Source organism: Homarus americanus, unplaced genomic scaffold (assembly GCF_018991925.1).
Source record: "Homarus americanus isolate GMGI-L3 unplaced genomic scaffold, GMGI_Hamer_2.0 scaffold30108, whole genome shotgun sequence".
NCBI lineage: Eukaryota > Metazoa > Arthropoda > Malacostraca > Decapoda > Nephropidae > Homarus > Homarus americanus.
In genome coordinates, this window is record NW_024748109.1 from 8,482,595 (window position 1) to 8,500,997 (window position 18,403).

The 18,403-nt window shown below is 41.4% G+C and overlaps 1 protein-coding gene across 18 annotated transcripts in view; it reads left to right on the forward strand.

Annotated features, from left to right (window-relative positions):
• Window positions 1-18,403, forward strand: part of LOC121879993 (serine/threonine-protein kinase MARK2-like) — a 148,111-nt gene that overhangs the window by 109,678 nt on the left and 20,030 nt on the right. For 16 of the 18 annotated variants that reach the window (XM_042386872.1, XM_042386877.1, XM_042386879.1 and 13 more), the window contains 8 exons: window positions 8,099-8,152; window positions 8,718-8,780; window positions 8,947-9,069; window positions 9,459-9,651; window positions 10,429-10,649; window positions 11,574-11,786; window positions 12,634-12,820; window positions 14,670-14,888. In XM_042386872.1, coding sequence (XP_042242806.1) covers window positions 8,099-8,152; window positions 8,718-8,780; window positions 8,947-9,069; window positions 9,459-9,651; window positions 10,429-10,649; window positions 11,574-11,786; window positions 12,634-12,820; window positions 14,670-14,888 — 1,273 coding nt within the window. The remainder of the gene's footprint in view (window positions 1-8,098; window positions 8,153-8,717; window positions 8,781-8,946; window positions 9,070-9,458; window positions 9,652-10,428; window positions 10,650-11,573; window positions 11,787-12,633; window positions 12,821-14,669; window positions 14,889-18,403) is intronic. The other 2 variants (XM_042386871.1, XM_042386884.1) reach the window with 2 other exon arrangements.

Sequence of the window (18,403 nt, forward strand, 5' to 3'; positions counted from 1 at the left end):
AGAGGTACCAACTTTGTTGTGTCCGGCACGTGTCTGACACATGAATGACCAGTGGTTGTGTATGGGATCAAGAAACAGGAAAACAAAATATGACTACAGTATATCTCATGGGCTGTCGTTACCCCCTAAAAATGACAAAGGGTTAATTTATTCCTTATTTGGGAACCGCTGGACTACAGGGAGAGAGAGATACGATGTGTTGTAGTCTCTCGGCCTAGCCTAACCTGACTTAACATAACTCATTCTGGTGAAGCAACACGAGTGGGAGGAGGGGGGGGGGTGATGTCAGTCGGTAGTGGTGACGATTCCCACACGTGTCTCGTATAGGTTGACAAGAGGAAGATGTGGCGGAAGGGGTAGGGGTGTTTTGTGGGGGATTATTATACTGTAGATGGCGCTGTGTGGTGTACACTTATTATCACCTGAAGATGAGTTGTGTGTGGGGGGAGGGGGGTGTTTAGGGTGTGCTAGCGGGCGTGGAAGTAAACGTATGCTTTGTGCTGGGTTTGTATCGCCGTTATTTACACACACACATCGTTCCCACCACCAACGAACGCGGGAAGTTTAATAGTAATGTTCTTTTAAGATACCAAATGGCGCAAGGTGTACCCACCCACCAACCTGCCTCGCCAGCCCCCCTCTCCCACCTGTCTCGCCAGCCCCCACCTTCAATCCCTGCTTCACTAGCCCCCACCCGCCTCGCCAGCCCCCCCCTCCTCTACCACCTGCCTCATGCCCCTCCTCCAACCACCACGTCAGCCCCCTCCTCCGTGTGTATGAGGGCCATGTGTGTGTGTGTGTGTATGGTTTCACGCCTACACCTTCAGATGACTTACAACTGTGGCCTGTGTACCGTACCACTCACCCCCTGTCTGTGTGTGTCACGATGACCGCTTTACACCAACACAAGAACAACTCGGGGGATTGTTATTGTTGTTTTCGACTTCTGTTTCTTCCCACTACCTCTTCCTTCTTTTCTTGCTCTTCCTCTTTTCCCTCTTTTTGCTCCCAACTCTTGTTCCTCCTCTTATTCCTCATTTTGCTTCTTCCTCTTCTCCCTCCTCTCCTCCCCCTCCTTCTTTTTCACTCTTCTTCTATTTCTTTTTGGTCTTTTTTTCTGCGCTTGAATTTATAAAAGTCGTCAGGTATAAAGATGAATGTGACGAGACGTGGTGTGGTGACGTGTCTTAGTGGGTTGCGGCTAGCAGGTAGGTGTGTGTGTGTGTGTGTGTGTGTGTGTGTGTGTGTGTGTGTGTTTTGTAGGTTCAGTTACAGTCTCCAAGAAGTTATTGGGGCGTAAGATTGCTGGAGAGAGAGATTTTTGCGGGTCTTTTACAATCTAACCTAACCAAACCTATCCTAACCAAACCAAGCCTAGCATCACGCCTCACACCTCATCATCAATCACCGTTATTGTCTCTAGCGTCCGGTAAAATTGACAGGATTTTTTTTTATTTATTTATTTTTTGTCTTACATCACACAACCATTAAATTCTGTATGTTAAATGAGCTCCTAATTGGCTCTTAAGTGGTTGTAATTAGTTGAGATAGAGTCTCGGTATAAGGTGTTTTAAGTGTAGGTAAGGTCATAAATCATCCAGGTAGTATTCGTGTTCAAGGTACCAGGAATGTTTATCGTAGGAGTGTCGTTAATCCGGACTACCTGAAATGTTTTTGTTTTTAATCCGGATTCTCGTCGTTACCGGACCCCAAGAGTGGAGTTTCCATCCTTCCCCCATCCCACCCCTATCTCACTCTATTCAACTCAACTCCATCCCATCCCATCCCACCCCACCCTACACCACCCCACACCCCACCCCTCCCCTCCCACAGGTTTATGGTGATACTAAATACGACAGTCTGGTACCCGGCGTTATCAATTTTTTATGAGTGCCGTCAGCGGGAAAGGTCAGACAGCGTATACACTTAATTGACCGCCACACCATGTCTGCCACACCCTGTCTAGCAGTACTGGGCCACACCATATCTCGTCGATACTGTCACACCTCATTGGCAGCAATGACATGGCCGCACCTCACTTGCAACATCAGGATAGCTGCACCTCACTTGCAACATCAGGATGGCCGCACCTCACTTGCAACACAGGAGGGCCGCACCTCACCTGTGTCTTAAATGGGGACTCGCCTATTGTTGCATCCGTATTGACTCGCCTTTGCAACATCACGTAAGGTTGTAGGTGGCAGAGGAGAGGAGGGAGTTGAGGGAGGTAGGGAGGTAGTCGTGAGTGGTATAAAGGAGAGAGGGAGCTGTTGTGGGATAGCAGCAGCAGGAAGGAAGGGAGAGGGAGGGACTTGGTGGATGGCAAAGGGAGGAGGGTGTAGAAGTGAGGGAAGGGGGGAGTGAGGGGGCTAGCTGCTGTGAATACCAGGGAGGGGGAAATTGTCGTCGGTGTATGGCATGGGGGGAGCAAGGGAAGGGAGAGAGGGGGATGGCAGAGGAACGGAGAGGAGGGTGGATGATGACGGGGGATGGCAGAGAAGGGAATGGAGGAAGGAGATGGCAGAAGAAGGGAAGGTAAGGTAGAGGAGAGGAGCGGATGGCAAAGGAAGGGGAAGGGATGGCAGAGATGTTACACGATGCAATGCCAGGTGACTGCTACTGACTGACCCTCGTGAACCAGATCTGAAGGAGTGCTCTTAGTCCTGTTCCCGTGTCCCATTATGACTTCTACAGTACAGTACTTCATAAGGTCTTACGTCATATTACGGCTACTGAACCCGAAAGAACAAGACTGTTGTTTTGTTGTTGCTGCTATTATTGTGGTTGTTATTGTCCTTGTTATTAGTATCAGTATTATTATTATTGTTATTTAACCTTTTCCTTTACCTGGTTCCTCCCCTTCTGCAGCGGGATTTACTCACACACCTGTTGTGTCTCATTGGGCGTGGCACCCCCCTCCCCCCGACTCTCTCTCTCCTCCGTTTTCACACATTCAAAGTGTTCGTGCCCTTTCAAGCCCCGGGAAGCTACGTATGCCAGTGTGTGCTTGTATCTTTGTTGATTATGAGAGATGTCCGTGTAAAGATAGAGATAAAAGGGAAAAAAGGCATGTAAAAAGAGATAGAGAAAAGATAAAAAGAGATACACATAAAAGATTAAAAGAAATCAAAGAAAGATGACAGATAAAAAGAGATCAGAGAGAGAGAGAGAGAGAGAGAGACTAAAGCGATAAGAGAGATAAATAAAAAAATATAAAAAAGATAAAAATGGGGATACAAAAGAGATAATAGAAAGAGAGAACATAACATTGTGTTTTGGATTCCCCCGCATCCTTTGTGCTCGCTCGTGCATGAAGTTAATATCACCGTTGTGTTTTAACTTGTGTGTAGGTTCGGTTAGGTCAGGTCAGGTTAGGTCGGGTCAGTGCCCGTGGGAGGAGGGGGTGGTGCTCTCTCTCTCTCTCCCCCCGTCAGGGTGAGTGAGCTCCGCCGTCAGGGTGAGTGAGCTACAGTAGGTTAGGTTGTGGTGGTGTGGGTGGCACAGGTGTGGCCTTACTGTGATGGGTGTGACTCAACTGGGGGATGGGGTGACACAACATTGATCAATATATATATATATATATATATATATATATATATATATATATCATTAGATCCACAATGAAAACGTGGATAAGATAAATCTTGATAAAATCACACGGGAAAAGGGAAACAACGGAGCACTTTAGCTTTCGTCTTTATTCAAGACATCTTCAGAGGCAACTGGATTACATGGACAGAGTGGCTTAAATATACAGGGTGACCTTAAAAACATGAGGTCAGGTCATAATGATGTGGATGACATATATATATATATATATATATATATATATATATATATATATATATATATATTATTATTATTATTATTATTATTATTATTATTATTATTATTATTATTATTATTATTTATTTTTCTCAATAACACTAACGGTGGTGGATCCCATGACGTCATATCTAGTATTACGTAATCTGTGACCTGAGGTGTTGAGGTAAAGGTGACTACAGTCGGAATCGTCAAGGTGAGATTGACGTCATCACACCGAGGGGCCGTGTTGCTGCCGGTGGGATTCAGGTGACGCTCTCCTCCTCGGCCAGCCATTGTTGTTCGTATCATGACTCACTCCTATGGCATTATCCTGCCACCACCTCCCCCCACACAGCTTTTCAACTGCCTCTTCCTCCTCTTCTTTTCTTCTTCCTCCTCCTATTCCTCCTTCTCCCCTTCTCTTCCTCCTCCCCCTTCTTCCGGCGATCTACTAATAAGAAATTTTAATAAAGGACGAATTGTTATTGTATTTTTGTTTACATTGATGTGTGTCTACTGAGAAGCCTTGGTGGTGTTGTCATAGTGAGTTGGTGGCACCATCATGCGTCCTTTCCTTCCTGCCTTGACTTCCTTCCTCCCTCTCCCTCCCTCTCTTTCCCCTCCCTCCCTCCCCCTTTCTCCCTCTCTTTCTCCTCCCTCCCCCCCTCCCTGCCTGCCCTACAAGTCACCCTTAACACACACCTCCACCTGTTGCTCTCGGCTGTAATGAAATATCTCGCATTCCATTTCCTGACTCAATTTCGCCCCTTGTTCCCTTGTCAGGCTGTGTCTCCTGGTGGTCTTCATTTAGCCTTTGTGTGCGTGTGTGTCTCTCTCTCTCCAGTGCCTGATGTCTGAACTAGGGCACTCATGGGGTACAAGACCAGGGACACTCCTGGGGTACAGGACTAGGGCACTCATGGGGTACAAGACCAGGGACACTCATGGGGGTACAAGACTAGGGCACTCATGGGGTACAAGACCAGGGACACTCCTGGGGTACTGGACTAGGGCACTCATGGGGTACAAGACTAGGGCACTCCTGGGGTACAAGACTAGGGCACTCATGGGGTGCAAGACTAGGGCACTCATGGGGTACAAGACCAGGGACACTCCTGGGGTACAGGACTAGGGCACTCATGGGGTACAAGACCAGGGACACTCCTGGGGTACAAGACCAGGGACACTCCTGGGGTACAGGACTAGGGCGCTCATGGGGTACAAGACCAGGTGTGACAACAGGTGAGTTAATTTTAAGGATGGGTGGGAGTCATGGGGTCTAGGAGTCGTTGTTATAGATGTTAATATGGACTATTGTAGGGCCACTCACCCCCCTCTCTTTCCTCCCCCTCTTCTCTTCCTTCCCCTCCTCTTTCTCTTCCTCCTCTCCCTCTTCCTCTTCTCTTCCTCCTCTTGTTTTCTTCCTCCCCCCCATAAGATACAGCCAGATAATGGAGGTTTAAGTGGAGGGAGAGAAGGGGGGGCAGCGTGTGGTGTGTCTTGCAGAAGGAGCTGAAAACGGCAAGAAAACCAACGACATTTGAATCCCGTTTCTTGGCGGATCAACAAACGTTCAATAACTTCATTTTGATATGGTTGACACATCTGGGTTTCATTATAAGTTGGTTGCGTAAGAGCCAGTACAACACGGTTTTTATTTATTGTATACGTCCGCGTTAGTTTGTATTCATCTGCATTAGTTTGTATTCATCCGCACTAGTTGGCTTTCTTTCTCGTTAGTTTGTATGGTAATGGTGGTGAGAGGGGATTGTGGGTATGGTGAGGGCAGTGGGGGTATGGTGGTGGTTTTGGGCGGAAACTACTGTGCAGGGTAATGAGTCTAAAGACCTTTCCTCCGCCCACCGTTATCTTGGCCATGGTACTGCTCTTACTACAATAGTTGTGTGTGTGTCACGTCACTCTCACCTTGTCACATGATTCTTCGCCGCCCATCTGCTGTGGTGAGATGTGTGTGTCACGTCACTCACCTTGTCACATGATTCTTCGCCGCCCCTCTGCTGTGGCGAGAGGTGAGATGTGTGTGTGTGTTGCACCCTCATACTACAGTCCTCACCGCCACCAACACACACACAGCCATGAAAGCTGGTGTACACAGCTTGTTTCATTTGACTATTTTAGCTTTTCTTTGTTGACCATTATTAGTCTCCTTAAGTAAACCGGCTGCAGACACTTATAATGCTACTTAAAATCACAGCACTGTTGGGTCAGTGAGGATAACCATGACACTAACGGTGACATTAATAGCTCTTCCGTTACCACGACAACCGAGGAACAACAAGCGTCCACCAAGAGCCAATTTGGGAAACTCAAAAACAATAACTTCCTCAGAACAGAATTCATAAGCGGGACAAGTTTGCATGGCGACTGGCAAACGTATTTGTGGCGAGGTGGGAACACAGCCGTCAAGCTTGGGGATGGGCGGGGTGACTACAGACAGCAACACCAGTCACCAATATCAATTTACAGGGTAGTGAGTGAGTGTGGGGAGGCGGTCCCAGCCACACCGCGACCGCGAATCTGTGGTGCGCTCACATGACCCCCCCAAACGGGTTCCCTGTTGTCGTAAACAGGGCCAACGGGTAGAGACCGGTGACTGCCTGATTAGACCTTGTATAAGACGCGCAAGACGTGTTTTGATCGCTATCAATGTATCGCCATGGATGTGAAGGATCAAACAATATTACACATTCTATAATCCACAGAAAGATAAAACAATATCACACATTCTATAATTCCCAAATATTTTCCTTGGCACACAACCTGTTTACGCATATTAATTGGAGGGTCTGGCTACCTGACATTATATTACAGTAGTGAATTATCCTGCTGCAGTTATGAATAATTATTTTCGGAAGTTTACGTTAAATATACAATTATCTTGTTATTAATTTACAAAAAATACACACAGAAGCTTCATCTGTATTTCGCAACGATAGAAAATGAATTAAAATGTTCGGGTGTGCGATATTTTCTTCTGTTGTTTGATTACGAGGAACCAAACCCTCCCCACTCCTATATTACAGACCCAATCTTCAATCACACCCTCCCTCCTTTAGCTGTTTAAGTAGCATTATGAGTGTCTGCAGCCGGTTTGTTTAAGGAGCAATATGAGTGTCTGTAACCGATATATTTCAGGAGCAATATGAGTGTCTGCAGCCGATATATTTCAGGAGCAATATGAGTGTCTGCAGCCGATATATTTCAGAGCATTATGAGTGTCTGTAACCGATATATTTCAGGAGCAATATGAGTGTCTGCAGCCGATATATTTCAAGAGCAATATGAGTGTCTGTAACCGATTTATTTAAGGAGCATTATGAGTGTTTGCAGCCGGTTTATTTAAAGAGCATTAAACAGATTTGAGAGTCTGCAGCCGGTCGCGTGTTTATTTTTTATTATGCCCCGCACCAACGTAATCAGGGAGACGTATTGATTTTCCAGCAGTCCCCCCCGTCCTCTGCCTGTGCTGTATCACCCAACCCCCACCCAGGCGTTGTTAGTTAGTAGGAGAGGGTAAAGGGTACATAGGGGAGAGTAATGGTGAATTCTTGTTAGTCTGTTGCTATGTTAGGTCAGGTCAGATTAGGTTAGTCAGTTAAATTTTCGGATTTGAAGGTTTAATTTTTTTTTTTATTAATTCTCTCAACTTTATATAATTAAAAACACACAATTATAATAACAAACGAAGATTATTATTCTCTATTTATTGAAGAAGAAAAGAATATAAAATTATGTATAATTGCCTCATAAGATCTGAATCACACACACACACACACACACACACACACAAAAGATTCTTAAGTGAAATCAAAGCAGGCAACACACACATTCACACGTGTCGCCACCCTTTCAAATCTCGTCCAACCCCTCCATCCACCCCAAACAAAATCTCGTCCACTCTAGGGTTGACCGTCCACCCAGGTTGAATAGCACTGGACTAATGAGTAAACACAGCACAAGAAGTTTTGGTTTTATTATTTCAGATTGCTATATCATTTAGTTTCTACTGCACTCTTACGTAGTTTCAGTCAGTTACAGTACGGTGTCTACCCAACCCAACCCAATTTACCATTAAGTTGTTTTAATCATCAGGTGAAAGAAGTGAGGGTTCCTAAGCTTCAGGAGGTCTGTGAAGTGTCTTTATGTTAGACTTGGTAGTTGACAAAGGTGAATTTGTACCGGTAGTCGAGATTGTTACTGTATCGCCGTTGTAAATTTTACCACGACCTCCAGTTTATATTCCTCTAACAGATGTTTCTTTTTCTTGCAGGTGGCCATAAAAATCATAGACAAGACTCAATTAAATCCTGGATCATTACAAAAAGTGAGTAGTAATTACTGTGTGTACATTTTCCCATTAAAAAAGATTAGAAAAGATACAGTAATTAACTTAAGTAACCTAATTTCAGAATCTATAGTATTGTATGTGAGATTATGAAATTATACTGTATACCTGTTCTATAGTGTAATTTGCTCTAAACACGATTTTTTTATAACCTTGTAAAGTTAATGTGTTTGAAATTAGGTGAATCTTTGCATTTTTGTATAGTTTACAGTACAATATTATGTGTGTGGTTCCATAGTGCCCAAGAGAGAGTTTTTTGCTTTATGAGTGAATGGGTCATGATTTCAATATCTGACCAGAGTGAAAGCTTGACTTTTCCCTCTTCTACCCACAGCAGTTGATGAGTGACAGTGCCTATTAATTTGACCTATTTTTTTATGACGGAATGACAACACTTTGGTGGAGTGTGATTCTGCTTCGGGGTTTGGGCATCTCACTTCCTGCTGAAAATATCTTGATGATTGTGTTTAATGCCTTTGTCTGTAAGTAATAATGTCATCACTGGTATCATGAGTTTGTAGTAATGCAAGTTTGATCTCAACAGCTGTTCCGAGAGGTGCGAATCATGAAAATACTAGATCATCCAAACATCGTCAAACTCTTCCAAGTAAGTAGCAATTTATATATATTTATATATGTATATAGAGTACTGATATTTATTGTTTATATTATACCTCTTTAAATTGTTATTGATTTGGGTAATAATAAGATTTCATATGTGCGTTTTTTAACTACTTATCTGTACTATAGAAATTAACTGTTTCTTCTCGCAGGTAATAGAAACAGATAAGACGTTGTACCTGGTAATGGAATATGCTAGCGGTGGTGAGGTATTTGATTACTTGGTCTTCCATGGCAGAATGAAGGAGAAGGAGGCGAGAGCAAAATTTAGACAGGTGAGTTGATGTGATTTCTTGATGTGTGTCTGTGTGTGTGTGTGGGGGGAGTGAGTCGGTGGGGGTGTTTTTGTGGGGGTACACGAAGACATTCCATTGTTAATTTTTCTTGAGTTTTTTGTTGAGGATATCCACAGCCTGGGTGTTGGTCTTTATAGTTCATGAGGCTGTATGCTGTATATAAACTAGTTCATGGCAGAATTAATTTGTAGGATCTAAATGATATGATAATTTCAAGGCTGGCATCACTTTATTATTTGTTGGGTGAATAAATGATGTGTTGAATTTATTACAAACTTCAGTGTTACTTGTTGGTACAGTGTTAGAATACAAGGTTACTGTGTTGCTGGTCAAGTCAGTGTGGTGATAATTTTATTTCCTACTTACAGATTGTGTCTGCTGTACAGTACTGCCACCAAAAGAAGATTATCCACAGAGATTTAAAAGCAGAGAATTTACTATTAGATTCTGAAATGGTGATCAAAATAGCAGATTTTGGCTTTAGTAATGAGTTTACTCCAGGGAATAAATTGGACACGTTCTGTGGTAGTCCACCATATGCAGCCCCCGAGCTGTTTCAAGGTTGGTAATGTTAGAAGTTAGTTGAGAAGGTCATTAATTCTTACTGTCTCTATATTTACTTTTAACATCCCCCATGAGTAACTTTGTATATATTATGGTAAAATATTTAGTATCGTGAGAGGGAGAAGGTAGGCAGACCCAACACTCTGCCTTCATCTAGATAAGGGGAATGAATACCCTGTAGTATGTCAGCTGGTAGAATGAAGTGTTGATGAGTACAGTACTTTCTGTTTTCTGTTATTTACTGTCCTTATCCTTATATATTTCTCAACAACAAAACACTGCTGGGTGGTATTTAGGCATGACTACAAATAGAAATTATAATTCTCGTATGTTCAAACAACTGACCTCAGTGTTATGAATGTTCTTTCCATATCAGGATAGGTTAAAGAAACTAAACTTGCATTCCCTAGAAAGACGAAGAGTGCGGGTAGATATGATAGAAGTATTCAAGTGGGTGAAAGGAATCAATAAAGGTGATATAGATAAAGTTCTTATAATATCCGAGCAGGATAGGACTCAGAACAACGGATTCAAGTTGGATAAGTTTAGGTTTAGGAGGGAGATAGGTAGGAACTGGTTTACAAATAGGGTGGTGGACGAGTGGAACAAGCTTAGCAACTTTGTAGTAAGTTCTGGAATGCTGGAAAGTTTCAAAGGGAGGCTGGATAGATTCATGAATGATAGAGAGTGGTAGTAACTCTCGACAGGAGCTGCCATGCACAGGCCAACCGGCCTATTGCAGACTCCTTATTTTCTTATGTTCTTATATTACAGGCAAAAAGTATGATGGACCAGAAGTAGATGTTTGGTCTTTGGGTGTAATTCTCTATACCTTAGTCTCTGGCTCACTACCCTTCGATGGATCTAACTTAAAAGAACTTCGAGAACGGGTACTAAGGGGGAAGTATCGTATACCCTTCTACATGTCTACTGACTGTGAGAATCTGCTCAAGAAGTTCCTGGTGCTTAACCCAGCACGTAGGGCATCACTAGAGGTGAGTGTCACAGGCGGTGTAATACTGTAGTGTGATCTGGTCTTTGTGTCGAGTAAGTACAGTACAGTACAGTACAGTGCAGTGAAGAGTTATAGGTGTGTAATTTATTAAGGTTTAGAATTTTAGTGTAAATCGATATGAAAATCCATTAAATGTATTTGGAGTTGTTGAAATGAATAGACTAACAGTAACATAGTTCAGATTCCATTGATCAAAGGTATCTCTTACTTGTCTCCTATCAACCTTCATAAGCTAAAGGAGAAGTTAATCCCATGTCTAAACACATAATGTGGAAGAGAAAGGAGACGCTGATAGAATCAAAGAAGAGAATGGAAATAGAATGTGGGATGGATTGCACAAAGAGAAGGGAAGGAATGACTTGAGGAGGAGGTGAATGATGGAATACTTGAGGGGAGAAGAGACACATCCAGGAAGCAGGAGTGTGCGTGAATGACTGGAGAGAGAATCCTCTTGCATGGTTATGTTTCATGTTGGAGTGTGCGAAGTGAATGACATATACCAGCCAGATAGATGTTTTGAGGGACCTGTTGGAGTAGATGTTTTGAGGGACCTGTTGGAGTAGACGTTTTGAGGGACCTGTTGGAGTAGATGTTTTGAGGGACCTGTTGGAGTAGATGTTTTGAGGGACCTGTTGGAGTAGATGTTTTTAGGGACCTGTTGGAGTAGAGGATAACCACACCTGAACATGTACTAAGGTGAGGTTGAGAGAATGAATGGCAGGTAATAGAGGGTGACTCGTGTGTTGTGTTTGAATAACTGCACTGTACAGCCACCTTAACCCATAGTAGGAAAGGGCTTGTGAGGTTGAAGGAAGAGAATATTAATAAATACTGTAGGTTTATTAAAGGTTTACAAGATAGTTATGATGATTATTATTATCTCTTTATATATTATTATTTTCAGACAATAATGAAAGATAGATGGATGAATATTGGATACGAAGATGATGAACTTAAACCATATGTCGAACCTGTGATGGACTATGATGACCTAAAACGAATCGAGATCCTCAATGAAATGGGATACTCTCGGACGGAAATTGAGGAGAGTTTGAAAAGTCAGAAATATGATGATGTATATGCTACCTACTTGCTTTTGGGCCGAAGATCTTCTGATGTGAGTAGCTTTACCCATTATCCCTTATCTTGGTGAGCATTTCCCCCCAGTTCATTCTTTATGCAATGTTTTGATTTAATTTATCTGATTATGGTATTTTATGTTATTAATATTAGCAAGAGTAAGTTCAAGGTAAACTGTAATTATTCTTGATACCTGTTTATATCAATTCCTTTATTTTAGAGAATAAATCCTGGCATAAAAGATGTATGATCCCACAAACATCAGTGTTGTTGTGAGGTGTTTCACTCTGAGAATACCAATTAAAGTGAAGCTCTATTTCATGAAGAGAAAGTTAACTCCCAGAAGTGGTGTAAATGGCTTGGCTTCAGAGGGATGATGATTTATGCATTAAACTAGCAACCCAGTAGTCTTCAGATTCAACCATCACTGAGAGAGCAGTTATGGATTGCTGTCAAGTTTGAGTTAATTCCAATGGTATATCACTATGCCTACTGATTCACTGTAAAATCTAATCCTGTGGATATATCCAGAAAAGACATTACTCTAGTTGTAGCTCTCCTTCCCTCAAAGTAGCCAGTAAACTAAGTCTCAAGGTAGCAGGAAGGCACTGCCATTGCTGAAAATACTACAAATTGTCTGTGGCAGTCACCAGTTCCCCATAGCATTTCTGGCAGGCTGTCTTCTGTCTACTTTCTCTTTGTGAAGGCAGTAGTGAAAAATATTTGTAAGAATGGAATTTTGAATTGTATGAAGTCATTGAGAGAAAAGACAATGTCTTCCTGTCTACCTTAGGAGTTTTTTCATTGGCCACTAAGGCCAATGTGTAGATCTTATACTTACTGTAATTATTGTCACATAATGTAATACCTCATTCTTATTTCAGCTTGAGAGTGATGGCTCTCGGTCAGGAAGTTCACTTTCTTTGCGCAACACCAGTTTAACGCCCAGAGGCCAAGAGTCTAGTGGAGCTGCCCAGTCCCCCTCCCACTCCCATCGGGGAGTTCACCGCTCAGTCTCCGCCACCAACTCCAAGCCCTCTCGCAGAGCATCCTCCGGTGGGGAGACCATTCGTGAGTTGAAACACGGGCATCACAGCGGCTCCCCCACCCACCCACTGACCTTTCCTTGCTCTGTTGATTTCCTCATCATTTGACCTGCACTTACCCATAACCCATTTTATATATAATCCTTATTTAAACGCTTATTGATCATTTACGCTATCATATACTTTCATCTCATTGTCTCTACATTGTGTTGCCTTGTCCCATGTTCACAACAGGGTGACACATGCAGAATTTTACTGCCTTCTTTCTTTGAAAATCTTTACGTAATTCCTGCAATTTGGCCTACTCACGCTTCTGCTCTGCAATGGCATGGGAAGTTGTTAGACAGGACTTGGGGTGTATTTAAGACAACACACTCACTCACTGGATTTATAGTTGTGTTAATACAGTACCAGGGTTTTAGGTACGACGAGGATTACTGGATGATACAAAGTGATCATGTTATACAGTATTTTGAAAGGTGATTACCCATCCTCATTCTTTCTAAGGTAAAGTTTATGCCAACAAAGATTAAATTTTTTCTAGTCTAAATGGATAACACTGCCATAAGCATCACCAGATAGACTTGGCACTGTTGTCGGTTGTTGGCTAAATCTTGAACTGCCAAGGAACTTTTATCTTGTGTCAGTAAATTATGGCTGAAGATTGTTGGAGTTTGTGAAGTAATGTAATTGATTACTATATGTTAAAGTTAATAATAATATTGTGAACTGAATTTACAAAAAGAACGAAAAATTCAACTGATAATTGTTAATACCTCGCCACTAAAGGCAGTTACGTCTTTCTGGCATCAAACGTGCCAGATAACGGCCTCACCTCGTTGGTAATGGAACTCGGCTAAGACCCTGTGTACTGTTCCCTTTATGTGTGTGTGTGTGTGTAATATATGTGTATATCGCAATGGTCGGTAGCCTCACCATTATAATTTAAAAATCATGTGTTTCATCCTAATGTCACTAGAATTCAGTTCCAAGTCCCAGGAAATATTCTTGGGCAAATGTGATCACTCTGTAGGTGACATAATGATCAATAGTTATAATAGAATGAAATGCCAAATACCTGTTTTGATTTACTCACACGGAATGAAGTGACACTTAATACTCGCCTAGTGGCCTCCCAACTGGTACCTATGTTGCACCCCTTGTAGTGTAAACCCAAGTATTAGTTTCTGAACAACTTAGCACCAGACTGAAAATGTTTGTCATCATTGAAATGTGTCCAGTAGCAGCCATCCTGTTAATTGTATTTTGTTGGTTAAAAGTGTTGCCAGTTTTTGAGGCCATTAACCGTGTGTGTAATTTTGTTTGTTGAATGTATAACACAGGCGGTACTAATGTGTGTGATTACCTACTTTGTGATTGATGCTTGACCCTTAGAAGTTTTGAGACATGCACTGGTTGTTAGATGAGCAGAGCATATGTTCCCTTAATATGGTACTGATATGCTTGGTGATGGAATGGACTACTGTATCCAGCAAGAGAGATATTGTTGCTTGCCTGTCTTATAATGCTGTAACCAGAGCCCAAGATGTCCGTTGTTTTGAATACTATTATGTGACGCTAAATAGAAATTATGAATAGGCAAAGGTGACTTACTTGAATTTTGTCATGTGATATTTTAGGCTTTGTACATAGGTATTTTATTAGTAAAAAGAACACAATAAACATAATATTTAAGCCAGTACTGTTAAAAGATGGTGAATATGAGTCATTCATGTAACATTAAGACTTTTTAAGATATAACAGGGAGTACAGTACTGCAAGGGAATAGTGGTCATCACTCGCAGCCAAACTTGCCTCTGTGCTGCCACATGATTCATAACACATCACTCTTGACACTTGACTCCACCTAACAGGTGGCGGAGGCACAACTCCAGTTTCTACTAATGCACACAACCATGCGGGCACCAACAACTTCCGACGCCAGAACACAGTTGATTCTGCAACAATCAAGGAGAACACTGCTCGGCTGGCACAGGGAGGGGTGCCCACCACCTCAGCCTCTCGTTCAGCAGCTCTCAAGAACCAAAATATTACAGCTCTTGATCCCACTGGGGCACCTGGCAAGCCTGGAGGTATTTTTATTTTTATTTATACAAGTTCAAGAGTGGCTTCAAATTGAATCAGGTACCAGTTTTTTTTTCCCCAAAGAGAAGTCAGTCATTTGTGATATTCACTTGAGGAGTTGATTTTTCGAAGCCATATAACAGTTTACAGCTATTTTGGACTCAAATTAATATATGTACATACACATGAACACTCACAAGAACACAATAGTACCAGTATTACAAAACCAGACATAGGACTAGGAGCTGTCCAGTTTGAATAATTCGATATTTAGTAGCCATCTGTATTACTGCAGCAGACACACATGACTTATAGTCATGTACTGGTATAGGCCTCTTAAGCATGTGCCTTTTAAAAGAGAATATCCAATTAGTTTTTTATTGGAGTTATTGTATGAGACTTTGCATAGAAATTAGCAAATGCCAGGTATTAGACCAGCTGGCTCTGGTTACCCATAGAGGGTCTTTAGTGGCGGTGGTGAAAGGGTTGCTTTTATTTTTTTCCCTCTCTTACTTATGCATACGTTGCATCTTCCTTACGTTCTCCAACCCACAATATTTTCCATAAATTATCCAACATATATCTGAATTTTTTATTTATTTATTTTAGTTTTTCCACTTTTACCTGTCCTGTCTTTACCTGTATATGCTTTCATTCTTATCTCTTCCTAATGAATAGTTTACTTTAGTGGTCTTTGTTCTTTTGACATTTTAATGCTGTTCGGTAAAGTCTCGCTTCACTGGATTAAGTACTTAGTGCGTCAGTCTTATTAAGAGAGATTAATTCCACTTACACAAACTCCTTAATCGGGTATTTTCCGTTTGTTTTATTTTCTGGATTTTATTTGTTTTTGTGCGATTGACAAAAACTTGAATAGGAAAATTAAAATCAAATTGTGTTACAGAAAATGAAGAATGTGTATGTGAGTGTGTGATGTATTTTGACTGTACTTCCTCCTTTGAATAGTGACAGTGCAGTAAAGTATTGCGCAGTACAGTGCTCAGCATTAGAAGCTGTAGTGATATATTATAGCATCACGTATGTCGGCACCACACTGGCACACCACTAGTTGATCCATGAGCATGCTTTGGGTGTCTTATTAGTTAATGAACACCACACCACAGCCTACACTGCCAGGCCACAGGTCAACATTAAAACCATAAGGAAATCTATGTCATCAGCTTGGTAGACCAGATCTTTCACGAGTACTGTAACTGGAAAAGAGGGAATGTCTGGAGAAAATACCAGATGGCTCTCATATCTGGTTCTTGATGACATCCTGTTGAAGGAGAACTTTCTGTACAAGAATATGGTCCATGTGTTGTTGTTTTTTGTGATAGCCAAGCTCGCAGAGTTCTCCAGCCAGTGCTTGGAAGAAGAGTTCATATGTTTGACACATTATATTTAGTCATTCAGATCTTGAGTGAAGATTCTGCTTGTGTCATTCTGCTCTGAAAGTTGGGAAATGCATAGTTGTTATCAGTATAAATTGACTTAAGTTTGTGTAGCTATACGTGTCACTGGCTTTAATTTGTCTCGTTACATGAAGCCGATTTTTCTTAAGCCTCTCCTCAAAACACAAGACCAGCTTTTTAGTACTGTAATGTAGGCATTTATTAGCAAAGAAACTTACCAGTCTTACTACATTCCTAACTTGTGTAGAACAGATGCACAAAAGCTTTCAGTGAACAAGATTACAAAGGCTACTGTGTAGTCAGCTTGTGGACAGCACTTGGGGAGACAGGAGTAAAATAGATATTTCATCCTTCCAAGTTACTAGAAAATAGAGCCGAGGCATTGATGCTTTTTCTTTTACCTCGCGGTGACAATCTGTACCGAAGTGGAACTGAAAATAAAAAAAGTAAATACAGAAATTAAGTTGAGGGAGTAGAGCAGCTGGCTTGTGTTGGTGGACTCTGGGGAGTTATCTGCTTACACCCTGTGTTGGCCGTTTGAACCAGTGTCTTATTGTTCATTCATTGTCAGTGTTTTAGTGGGGATAGTAGCCAGATATAATCTTTAGTGGACATAAATTGCACTATTATTGTTATTTAATACATGTACAGTCTCGTTCAAGATTCTTTGAACACTGCTGGAGACAGCTGGCAACTCATGGCCATTTGTTTACTATAGTACGTAGTATAATATAATATGAAACAACAAAGCCCAACCATTAAATTAAGCAACGGGGAACTAAGTAACCAATCACTGATCACTTTTACATTTATTCATAATTTTTACTACTTACTATAGTAAACAAATGGCCTTGAGTTGCCAGCAGTGTTCGAAAAATCTTGAACGAGACTGTACATGTACAGTATATACCATTATTAAGATATTTATAACGAATATTTCCTCCAAACTGACCAGTCATGAAAATTTAATCATTTACTGTTGATTTGATTATCCATGAGTTACCCAAGAACAAAACACCCACAGAATATTAGTAGTGTACTGTATTAGAGTGAGGTGGGCTGGTAACTGCTCTTTTGTATAGTCATCTACAAAAAAAAATTTACAGCATTAAACAAGGTACTGTAGTGGTAACAGAGCATAAAAGAAGGTACAGTGTAGTGGTAACAGAGCATAAAAGAAGGTACAGCATAGTGGTAACAGGTTAAAACAAGGCAGTTTAACAGAGAATAAAACAAGGTACTGTAGTGGTAACAGAATATGCAAGAATGTAGTGACTTAAGCTTTGATGAGCAGAAGGAACCTGGATGTCTTTCCCTTTGTGTGAAACAGTTAAAGAACAAAGAGGAATAATTTGAAGAATGTCTGAAATGGTTTGAGCAAATAGTGTAGCACAGCTGTTGAATTGGTGTCCTCAGAAAGCTGAATGCCATGTCCCCCTAATGTTAGGTACAGTAGTTGTGTTTTTAGTGAATCTCTCATGACCCAAATAAAAAAAATACCTAAACATATTTTATGGCATTTTTTGAGGCAAGCTTGGGAATTTAGAAAGGGTGTAGCAGCAGAGCAGGAACTCACAGTAGCATGGTAGTTGAATTATAGCTTCAAGTTGCTATTCCATGTAGAATTTTCCCTCTCTCTCCTTCCATTACCTTCTTTTACCACATGATTCATTTCTGTGTCACAATGTACAGTAAGAGTTCTGTTGTATGACAACCCCCGTCATGGGCTTTTCATACATAGATTGGATCATTGAACAGTTCTGTTACTTGGATGGAATGCTGTTGTATAGTGTACAGTACTGTACTTTATAATATAGTGAATTGACCTTTTCTGTACAAAAACAAAAAACTTTGATTTTCTTACATACTACCCTATATCACTTCAGTATTGTCATCAAATGAAAGTATATGTTCTTCATTACATTGACATGTATCTATAATGTATGTTCAGTATTCATTTTATTAAATAAAACTCTGTACATATGTTAACATTGAAGGAGTAGGGATAATGGTGGTGGTGAGTGGCAGCTGTTGCTGGTGCTTAGGGTGTAGCCCAACACTCACACTCCTTGGCTGGGAGAACACCAGAAGTAAGAGGTTGGATGCTG